This window comes from Oncorhynchus mykiss, chromosome 19 (genome assembly GCF_013265735.2).
Source record: "Oncorhynchus mykiss isolate Arlee chromosome 19, USDA_OmykA_1.1, whole genome shotgun sequence".
NCBI lineage: Eukaryota > Metazoa > Chordata > Actinopteri > Salmoniformes > Salmonidae > Oncorhynchus > Oncorhynchus mykiss.
This window is the reverse complement of record NC_048583.1, coordinates 8,412,198-8,423,348: the sequence shown is the minus strand read 5'-3', so window position 1 is coordinate 8,423,348 and position 11,151 is coordinate 8,412,198. Positions and strand designations below refer to the sequence as shown.

At 47.4% G+C, this 11,151-nt stretch overlaps 1 protein-coding gene across 1 annotated transcript; it reads left to right on the top strand.

Annotated features, from left to right (window-relative positions):
• The first annotated feature begins 1,944 nt into the window (after nucleotides 1–1,944).
• On the top strand, nucleotides 1,945–10,307 carry LOC110518994 (N-acetylaspartate synthetase). The gene is made up of 4 exons (XM_036954130.1): nucleotides 1,945–1,978; nucleotides 7,196–7,445; nucleotides 7,783–7,947; nucleotides 8,590–10,307. Exons 2-4 carry the CDS (start codon nucleotides 7,229–7,231, stop codon nucleotides 8,982–8,984), a joined length of 777 nt encoding a protein of 258 aa, XP_036810025.1. The 5' UTR covers nucleotides 1,945–1,978; nucleotides 7,196–7,228; the 3' UTR covers nucleotides 8,985–10,307.
• Nucleotides 10,308–11,151: the final 844 nt, after the last annotated feature.

Here is an 11,151-nt window from a genome sequence, read left to right as displayed (position 1 = left end):
AGTAAAACAAGTTTATTACAAAAACAGGGGGCAGGCAAACGACAGGTCAAGCAGAGGTCAGTAATCCAGGGCAGTGTTACAAGGTACAGAACTGCAGACAGAACGGTCAGGGCAGGTAGAGGTCAGTAATACTGGGCAGTGTCACAAGGTACAGAACTGCAGACAGAACGGTCAGGGCAGGTAGAGAGAGGTCAGTACTCCTGGGTAGTGTCACAAGGTACAGAACTGCAGACAGAACAGTCAGGGCAGGTAGAGGTCAGTACTCCTGGGCAGTGTCACAAGGTACAGAACTGCAGGCAGGGTCAGGGCAGGTAGAGGTCAGTAATCCAGGGTAGTGTCACAAGGTACAGAACTGCAGGCAGGGTCAGGGCAGGTAGAGGTCAGTACTCCAGGCCAGTGTCACAAGGTACAGAACTGCAGGCAGGCTCAGGGCAGGTAGAGGTCAGTACTCTAGGGCAGTGTCACAAGGTACAGAACTGCAGGCAGGGTCAGGGCAGGTAGAGGTCAGTAATCCAGGGTAGTGTCACAAGTTACAGAACTGCAGGCAGGCTCAGGGTAAGGGTAGGTAGAGGTCAGTAATCCAGGGCAGTGTCACAAGTTACAGAACTGCAGGCAGGCTCAGGGTCAGGGCAGGTAGAGGTCAGTAATCCTGGGTAGTGTCACAAGGTACAGAACTGCAGACAGAACAGTCAGGGCAGGTAGAGGTCAGTAATCCAGGGCAGTGTCACAAGGTACAGAACTGCAGACAGGGTCAGGGCAGGTAGAGGTCAGTAATCCTGGGTAGTGTCACAAGGTACAGAACGGCAGGCAGGGTCAGGGTCAGGGTCAGGGCAGGTAGAGGTCAGTAATCCAGGGCAGTGTCACAAGGTACAGAACGGCAGGCAGGGTCAGGGTCAGGGTCAGGGCAGGTAGAGGTCAGTAATCCAGGGCAGTGTCACAAGGTACAGAACGGCAGGCAGGGTCAGGGTCAGGGTCAGGGCAGGTAGAGGTCAGTAATCCCTGGGTAGTGTCACAAGGTACAGAACGGCAGGCAGGGTCAGGGTCAGGGTCAGGGCAGGTAGAGGTCAGTAATCCAGGGCAGTGTCACAAGGTACAGAACGGCAGGCAGGGTCAGGGTCAGGGCAGGTAGAGGTCAGTAATCCAGGGCAGTGTCACAAGGTACAGAACTGCAGACAGGGTCAGGGCAGGTAGAGGTCAGTAATCCAGGGCAGTGTCACAAGGTACAGAACTGCAGGCAGGGTCAGGGTCAGGGCAGGTAGAGGTCAGTAATCCAGGGCAGTGTCACAAGGTACAGAACTGCAGGCAGAACGGTCAAAACAGGGACTAGAGAGGAAACCAGGAGTACAGGGAAAACACTGGTAGACTTGACAAACTGACAACAGACAAACAGAAACACAGGTATAAATACACAGGGGATAATGGGGGAAAAGGGAGACACCTGGAGGGGGGTGGAGACAAGCACAATGACAGGTATAAATGCACAGGGGATAATGGGGGAAAAGGGAGACACCTGGGGGGGGGGGGGGGTGGAGACAAGCACAATGACAGGTATAAATGCACAGGGGATAATGGGGGAAAAGGGAGACACCTGGAGGGGGGTGGAGACAAGCACAATGACAGGTATAAATGCACAGGGGATAATGGGGGAAAAGGGAGACACCTGGAGGGGGGTGGAGACAAGCACAATGACAGGTATAAATGCACAGGGGATAATGGGGGAAAAGGGAGACACCTGGAGGGGGGTGGAGACAAGCACAATGACAGGTATAAATGCACAGGGGATAATGGGGGAAAAGGGAGACACCTGGAGGGGGGTGGAGACAAGCACAATGACAGGTATAAATGCACAGGGGATAATGGGGGAAAAGGGAGACACCTGGAGGGGGGTGGAGACAAGCACAATGATAGGTATAAATGCACAGGGGATAATGGGGGAAAAGGAGACACCTGGAGGGGGGTGGAGACAAGCACAAGACAGGTATAAATGCACAGGGGATAATGGGGGAAAAGGGAGACACCTGGAGGGGGGTGGAGACAAGCACAAGACAGGTGAAACAGAGCAGGGTGTGACAGGCTGTTGTTTACTTCACTGACTGTTGCGTGCTACATCCGACAATGTGGGGGAAATGGAGTCCCTAGAGAAAGCAAGAACAAGATGGTTGTCAGGAGCAGTGCAGTATTATCATAAGGACATGTACTATACTTGGAAAACGGAGGAGGATTGGAGGTTAAAAGAGAGGGAGAGGAGGTCTAAGTGAGAGAGAGAGAGAGAGAGAGAGGGGAGGTCTGAGAGAGAGAGAGGGAGAGGAGGTCTGAGAGAGAGAGAGAGGGGGAGAGAGAGAGAGAGAGAGAGAGGAGGTCTGAGAGAGAGAGAGAGAGGAGGTCTGAGAGAGAGAGAGAGGGGGAGAGAGAGAGAGAGAGAGAGAGAGGGAGAGGAGGTCTGAGAGAGAGAGGGAGGGGGAGAGAGAGGAGGTCTGAGAGAGAGAGAGAGAGAGGAGGTCTGAGAGAGAGAGAGAGAGAGGAGGTCTGAGAGAGAGAGAGAGAGAGAGAGAGAGAGAGAGAGAGGGAGAGGAGGTCTGAGAGAGAGAGGGAGAGAGAGAGAGAGAGGAGGTCTGAGAGAGAGAGGGAGAGAGAGAGAGGGGGAGAGAGAGAGAGAGAGAGAGAGGAGGTCTGAGAGAGAGAGAGAGAGGAGGTCTGAGAGAGAGAGAGAGGGGGAGAGAGAGAGAGAGAGAGAGAGAGGGAGAGGAGGTCTGAGAGAGAGAGGGAGGGGGAGAGAGAGGGAGGGAGAGAGAGAGAGAGAGAGAGAGGAGGTCTGAGAGAGAGAGAGAGAGAGGAGGTCTGAGAGAGAGAGAGAGAGAGAGAGAGAGAGAGGGAGAGGAGGTCTGAGAGAGAGAGAGAGAGGGAGAGAGAGAGAGAGGTGGGAGAAGAGGGCGAGTTTGAGTCAGATATAAATTGTGGAAAAAAACAGAGATGGTTTGTTAAAGAAGAATGGTAGAAAGTGTAAGCAGAGGGAGCTGAAGACAGGAGGAGAAATGGAAGTGAATGAGGGTGAAGTATCGCAGGTGGTAGGTGTGGTGAAGTTCTCGGAGACGGAGGTACACACCGAGGGTAAGGAAAAAGATGAGTCTGTGGCAGTAGGAGTGAAGTTTATGGAAAAAATGGACTTTAGCCTTTTGTCTTAAACATTTTGTGGTTTCATGGTGGGTGGAAACAGAGTTGAGTGATGTGGAATCGGTGAGGGTAAACAGAAGTGGTCCAGTGATAATTGTTTGTGTTTCTGTTGGTCAGAGGGAGAAGGCGCTCGGAGTAAAACAAATGGGGGCAAGAAAAGTGAATTGTTTCGCTCTCAAGAAAAGGGCTCCAATGAAAGGAGTGATAACTGGGGAAACAGTAAATATAAACGTTGACCAGCTGAGGGGAAAGATTCCCGGTGTTTGTGATGCTCATCGTTTGATGCGATGCAGACAGGGTGGCGAGAGGGAGGGAACAGAAGAGTCATTGTCTGTTCTTTTGAGTTTTGAAGATGACTCTTTTCCCGACAAAGTGAAGTTAGGATATACATGTTACCCTGTATGAGCATATGTGCCGATTACGTTAAGACGTTACAGGTGTCAAGCTTATGGGCATGTGGCAGCAGTGTGTAGGAGGGAGGTTCCTAGGTGTGAGAAGTGTGCAGAAGGGCATGAGACAGCAGTGTGTAGGAGGGAGGTTCCTAGGTGTGAGAAGTGTGCAGAAGGGCATGTGGCAGCAGTGTGTAGGAGGGAGGTTCCTAGGTGTGAGAAGTGTGCAGAAGGGCATGTGGCAGCAGTGTGTAGGAGGGAGGTTCCTAGGTGTGAGAAGTGTGCAGAAGGGCATGAGACAGCAGTGTGTAGGAGGGAGGTTCCTAGGTGTGAGAAGTGTGCAGAAGGGCATGAGACAGCAGTATGTAGGAGGGAGGTTCCTAGGTGTGAGAAGTGTGCAGAAGGGCATGTGTCAGCAGTGTGTAGGAGGGAGGTTCCTAGGTGTGAGAAGTGTGCAGAAGGGCATGAGACAGCAGTGTGTAGGAGGGAGGTTCCTAGGTGTGAGAAGTGTGCAGAAGGGCATGAGACAAAGGAATGTGTAGTAGTGGAAAGTGTTAATTATAGGGGGCCCATTTTTTAAATATTTTCTAAATTTAACCTTCATTTAACTAGGCAAGTCAGTTAAGAGCAAATTCTTATTTACAATGACGGCCTACCAGGGGAACAGTGGGTTAACTGCCTTGTTCAGGGGCAGAATGACAGATTTGGAGCTGGATCAGAAATGTTCTGTGCGAGAGAGGCAGGTTGAGGTTTCCAGGGTGAGAGTAGAGCAGAAGTTGTCATATGTTGAGGCAGTGAAGAAAGTAGAGGAAGATGGATCAAGGGGGAGGAATGGTGAGAGTAGTAGAGATATACCAGTACAGAGGGAGGAGTGGTGAGAGTAGTAGAGATATACCAGTACAGAGGGAGGAATGGTGAGAGTAGTAGAGATAAACCACTACAGAGCGAGGAGTGGTGAGAGTAGTAGAGATAAACCAGTACAGAGGGAGGAGTGGTGAGAGTAGTAGAGATATACCAGTACAGAGGGAGGAATGGTGAGAGAAGTAGAGATATACCAGCACAGAGGGAGGAGTGGTGAGAGTAGTAGAGATAAACCAGTACAGAGGGAGGAGTGGTGAGAGTAGTAGAGATATACCAGTACAGAGGGAGGAGTGGTGAGAGTAGTAGAGATATACCAGTACAGAGGGAGGAGTGGTGAGAGTAGTAGAGATATACCAGTACAGAGGGAGGAGTGGTGAGAGTAGTAGAGATATACCAGTACAGAGGGAGGAGTGGTGAGAGTTGTAGAGATATACCAGTACAGAGGGAGGAGTGGTGAGAGTAGTAGAGATATACCAGTACAGAGGGAGGAGGGGTGAGAGTAGTAGAGATATACCAGTACAGAGGGAGGAGTGGTGAGAGTAGTAGAGATATACCAGTACAGAGGGAGGAGTGGTGAGAGTAGTAGAGATATACCAGTACAGAGGGAGGAGTGGTGAGAGTAGTAGATATATACCACTACAGAGGGAGGAGTGGTGAGAGTAGTAGAGATATACCAGTACAGAGGGAGGAGTGGTGAGAGTAGTAGAGATATACCAGTACAGAGGGAGGAGTGGTGAGAGTAGTAGAGATAAACCAGTACAGAGGGAGGAGTGGTGAGAGTAGTAGAGATATACCAGTACAGAGGGAGGAGTGGTGAGAGTAGTAGAGATATACCAGTACAGAGGGAGGAGTGGTGAGAGTAGTAGAGATATACCAGTACAGAGGGAGGAGTGGTGAGAGTAGTAGAGATATACCAGTACAGAGGGAGGAGTGGTGAGAGTAGTAGAGATATACCAGTACAGAGGGAGGAATGGTGAGAGTAGTAGAGATATACCAGTACAGAGGGAGGAGTGGTGAGAGTAGTAGAGATATACCAGTACAGAGGGAGGAGTGGTGAGAGTAGTAGAGATAAACCAGTACAGAGGGAGGAGTGGTGAGAGTAGTAGAGATATACCAGTACAGAGGGAGGAGTGGTGAAAGTAGTAGAGATATACCACTACAGAGGGAGGAGTGGTGAGAGTAGTAGAGATATACCAGTACAGAGGGAGGAGTGGTGAGAGTAGTAGAGATATACCAGTACAGAGGGAGGAGTGGTGAGAGTAGTAGAGATATACCACTACAGAGGGAGGAGTGGTGAGAGTAGTAGAGATATACCAGTACAGAGGGGGGAGTGGTGAGAGTAGTAGAGATATACCAGTACAGAGGGAGGAATGGTGAGAGAAGTAGAGATATACCAGCACAGAGGGAGGAGTGGTGAGAGTAGTAGAGATAAACCAGTACAGAGGGAGGAGTGGTGAGAGTAGTAGAGATATACCAGTACAGAGGGAGGAGTGGTGAGAGTAGTAGAGATATACCAGTACAGAGGGAGGAGTGGTGAGAGTAGTAGAGATATACCAGTACAGAGGGAGGAGTGGTGAGAGTAGTAGAGATATACCACTACAGAGGGAGGAGTGGTGAGAGTAGTAGAGATATACCAGTACAGAGGGAGGAGTGGTGAGAGTAGTAGAGATATACCAGTACAGAGGGAGGAATGGTGAGAGAAGTAGAGATATACCAGCACAGAGGGAGGAGTGGTGAGAGTAGTAGAGATAAACCAGTACAGAGGGAGGAGTGGTGAGAGTAGTAGAGATATACCAGTACAGAGGGAGGAGTGGTGAGAGTAGTAGATCTGTACCAGTACAGAGGGAGGAGTGGTGAGAGTAGTAGAGATATACCAGTACAGAGGGGGGAGTGGTGAGAGTAGTAGAGATATACCAGTACAGAGGGAGGAATGGTGAGAGTAGTAGAGATATACCAGTACAGAGGGAGGAGTGATGAGAGTAGTAGAGATATACCAGTACAGAGGGAGGAGTGGGGAGAGAAGTAGAGATATACCAGTACAGAGGGAAGAGTGGGGAGAGAAGTAGAGATATACCAGTACAGAGGGAGGAGTGATGAGAGTAGTAGAGATATACCAGTACAGAGGGAGGAGTGGTGAGAGTAGTAGAGATATACCAGTACAGAGGGAGGAGTGGGGAGAGAAGTAGAGATATACCAGTACAGAGGGAGGAGTGGTGAGAGAAGTAGAGATATACCAGTACAGAGGGAGGAGTGGTGAGAGTAGTAGAGATATACCAGTACAGAGGGACAGGCCATAAAGTGATATATGTTTCAGTAAGATTGGATTTTTAGCATTTATAGCAATGGTTATCAACTGTACTGCAGGGATGGGATGGAACGAAGTCGCAGAAAATAGAGGTTGTGGTGGCAGCTGTAGAGAGGTGTTTGGGTGTGAGAGACTTGACATCAGAAGAGTTACAGGGTGTGTTAAGTGGTGGTGTCCCATCCTTTCAGAGTGATGGCATGAGGTAGGAATAAATACGGTTAATTAGTGGAGTAGGGTGGTAATTTTGTTTTCTATAATTTTGAAATGAGTGAGTAGTGTTAGATGGTAGGGTATTTAATTTAATTTATTACATTTTTACTTTTCATACAAAGTGTAAGGGCGCTGTACTCCAGTCTAGTAGGCGGCGGTAATGCAACAAATTGGATGCCAACCGCCGTTAAACCTCATAGACGAAGAAAAAGGTGTGATAGTATTTAACGACTTACGCGAGCCAGTTAACTTTTCCCAGGGAGACGTCAACAAAGTTTCTGAGTGAGATAACATGGAAGACAACAACAACCAAGTGACAAGAAAGTGCCATCAGAAAGGGAATAATGGATTCAGAACGGACCGTGTGTTTGTGCGTAAATTCGAAAGCGCTGACTATCCGGACGTCGAGCGCATATTCATTGACGGGCTGATGGAGATGGTTCCGGATACCGCGTTTAGAGGGTTAAAACATCACCCTGAGAGTCTGCTCCTGTACGCCGCTATGACAAGTAAGGGAGAAATAGATCTTATATCAATTTATATTTATATATTGACTGTTATTACAGCAAAAGGTTAGTTTTCACTGTTATTTGATTGCATTAGTCTGGGAAAATGTGCTTTTGACAATGGAGAATGTGTTATAAATGTAATTTACAGTTAGGCTATCTTGACATTTCATCAATACCGTTTGTGTCATTTGATTGCATTATTTAGTATAATTTTGGGGGAAATGCAGTAGAATGCATCATTTGTGCTCGATTGCGTTAGTACCAACTCATTTCCTTCCTGTGACTATTGTATGTCAACATTTAGATTACTCAATCATCCATTTTTCGGCTTTTGCAGTTGTTTGCTTTATTGCGACCAAGTCGTTCTTGCTGACTTGTTCGGTGCCTCTCGCTGTCCTGTGCGCGCGCTGCTACTACAGCAGGAGAGTTGCCCTTGGTTACCTGGAGCGCGCCAAACTCACGGATATGGGCGACATGGAGGGACATTACATGAAAACTCCAGGTAATAGTCTTGGTGGAATAGTTTAAAAAAAAATGCATGTATCATTCGTTTTATTTGTATATTTGAGTGTAGTTGGCTTTAGTTTAGTTATATTGCACATAGTTATTTTATTAAAATAGATTTGCACACAAGATTCCGTGCCTGGTTAAAAACAAAAATGAGCAGGGAGGTAAAATAAAACCGGGGCTTTATTCCTGTCTCCATTCTTGAATATAATTACTCATCTAAAATGACACGCCAGTGCATGATCCCTCTGACTCCAGGCTCATTTCGGTCTACCCATCAATAGAAGATAAAAAGTATAGGAAGTCTTTGTCCCCAACAGGATGACCAGTCAGTGATTAGGCTCTTTTTTCAGTTAAGAACAAATTCTTATTTTCAAAGACGGCCTAGGAACAGTGGGTTAACTGCCTGTTCAGATTTTGTACCTTGTCAGCTCGGGGATTTGAACTTGCAACCTTTTGGTTACTAGTCCAATGCTCTAACCACTAGGCTACCCTGCCGCCCCTTTCAAGAAAAGGATTCATTTAAAGTATAAAAGTCAATCGACAATGACATCAGCTTTTATTAAATGGGAGGATTAGGATATTATTTGATATAACCCACTATTTCCAAATTCCACCCCTCTTATTTCTCTCTCAGACTCCTGTCTGTGGGTTGCAGTGCTGGAGGGCAGTGTGGTGGGTGTAGTGGCGGCCCGTGCCCTGTGGGGGGAAGCTGGCACTGTGGAGCTGCATCGCATGTCGGTGGACCGGCGCTGTCGGCAACGTGGGGTTGGCGTTGCCCTCGGGCGGAAGGTTCTACAATATGCAGCGGACCGTGGCTACCTCTCTGTCGTCTTGGGAACCACGGCCTACTCGCCGGCTGCTCACCAGCTATACCAGACTCTGGGGTTCCGATGCGTCGGCGTCACCAAGGGATACGCCACGCCTGGCGTGAGCCGGTCGGTACCGGAGCAGCTCTTCTACTGGGTCAGTCATCACCACTACCGGAAGGACATGACCGTTCACAATACTAACACTCACAGCCAGCAGTGAACACAGAACAGGGATGGAGCACAGCACAGAACAGGGACGGAGCACAGCACAGAACAGGGACGGAGCACAGCACAGAACAGGGACGGAGCACAGAACAGGGATGGAGCACAGAACAGGGATGGAGCACAGAACAGGGATGGAGCACAGCACGGAACAGGGATGGAGCACAGCACGGAACAGGGATGGAGCACAGCACGGAACAGGGATGGAGCACAGCACGGAACAGGGATGGAGCACAGCACGGAACAGGGATGGAGCACAGCACGGAACAGGGATGGAGCACAGCACGAAACAGGGATGGAGCACAGCACGGAACAGGAATGGAGCACAACACACGAGTGCACATGCCGGCAAACACACACATGAATGCACACCACACACGCAAGCACACACTCTAACCCAACCCCCTGAGACCCTGAACTCAGAGCACCTTGTTTCACCATTTAGGGAATGGAAGAAAATCACCAGAACGTAATGTATGTAATCGCTAGGTTAAAGGTAAAGAATTGTTCGCAAACGTACCTGTTTCCCTTGTGATTTGAAGAGGGTTCTGTTCATTTCCTGTTCAGAGAATTGGTGGGGAAATTGGGTGCGTTCGAGCGCATGGTTTATTCAGGGTAACGCGCTAGTAGCTTATTCCCGGGGGACATGTTTATATCCCAGGTTATTGATGCTTAAAGCATAGCAGCGTCTCCAATCGCAATGTGTGCCTGTATTATTACATATGTTTATCTGAACATGTCTGTGGGGTATATCATGTGCTTTGAATGTTAATTGAGCAGATGTAGAAGGCTTGGGTATTGCTATGAGAAGCCTGTACTCTTTGTTTGAGGAACAGGACGGGGAACAGGTCGGCATGCTGCTCAGGTTTGTTTGAATGTTAATTGAGCAGATGTAGAAGGCTTGGGTATTGCTATAAGAAGCTCTTTGTTTGAGGAACAGGACGGGGAACAGGTCGGCATGCTGCTCATGTTTGTTTGAAATGCTCTATGTGATCATTCTTGTAAATACTTGCACATTTTGCCGGCTATTATCTTCACTTGCAAATCAAAATACTCACACTGGACAAGAGAAATCCATCGACTTCGTCAGTCTCCTCACTGTTAAAATCCTACGGTCACCTCAAGTGGTATTCAAACTTTTTCAGTTTTGAATTTTCCCTGCCAGAATTTCTGGGGACTTTTTCCGCAATAATTTCTCGCGACCACAACACACCCCAAAATCTAATGATACAACCTTCAAATCTGTACATTTCAATGTTTACATCAACCAATAACCTTCACTTCATTACATTTTCAAAATCAAAATAAACCAATAAATATATTTACTATATTTTTTTTACTATATTTTGTGTATTTTTTTTCCCCAATTAACTTTCTTAATGGGTCTATTGTTTTAATTTTTTACTCTGTTTTGTTCCAAAAATCAAAAAAAAAAACAATACCACTGAATAGTGTTTCAAACAAAACCAATGTTTCTGTATGAGTTGAACTAGGTGTTAGCATGAGCCTTAGGAGTTAGCTAGACACGTAGTGTGATAAGTCATTACGAATGTTAGACCATTAGACATCCTGAAAATTGGTCTTCTCACAACATCACCTGTAACCTCCAAACGGTTTGACCTACAAACTATTATAACCCCTTGATGGAAAGCTGACACAGATGAGACTCACAAACATGATTGCTTTCTTCGTTTTGCTCTATGACTTCGTTTTGCTCTACAGCCCATCTGCCAACTTCTGTCTGTAGCATCCGAGCAGTTTGGGCTACACACTGATATGATACCTCTGTGGAAAGGTGAGACTCTCGCGGACACGGACATTTCCGTTGTTTTGCTCTAGAATGCTCTAGAAGACTCATCTGAAGGTCCCCTCGTACCAGTAGAACAAATTAATGGAAATATATATATGGAGACTGTTTAGTGACAAAAATAAGGGGCTAAATACATGTACATTTTTTTTACTGATCATTCTAATATATCTCTCAGATATTGGACAGACACTTCCGAACAAACTTCCTTTAGTACCCCCCCCCCCCCCCTAAAAAATCTCTGTTCCATGTAGTGGATCTGTTATTCAATGCATTTGTATGGGCTAATAGCTAAATAAAAATGTTCATCAAATAACTGTAATACAGGGCTTAGACTATTATGGGTTAATGTACAGTG

Bases quoted from the DNA above. Each gene is read 5' to 3' on its own strand.
- LOC110518994 (XM_036954130.1), top strand. From the start codon at position 7,229: ATGGAAGACAACAACAACCAAGTGACAAGAAAGTGCCATCAGAAAGGG. The intron at 7,446-7,782 runs GTAAGGGAGAAA...CGGCTTTTGCAG, and splicing joins CCTGTACGCCGCTATGACAA to TTGTTTGCTTTATTGCGACC. The intron at 7,948-8,589 runs GTAATAGTCTTG...TTTCTCTCTCAG, and splicing joins ACATTACATGAAAACTCCAG to ACTCCTGTCTGTGGGTTGCA.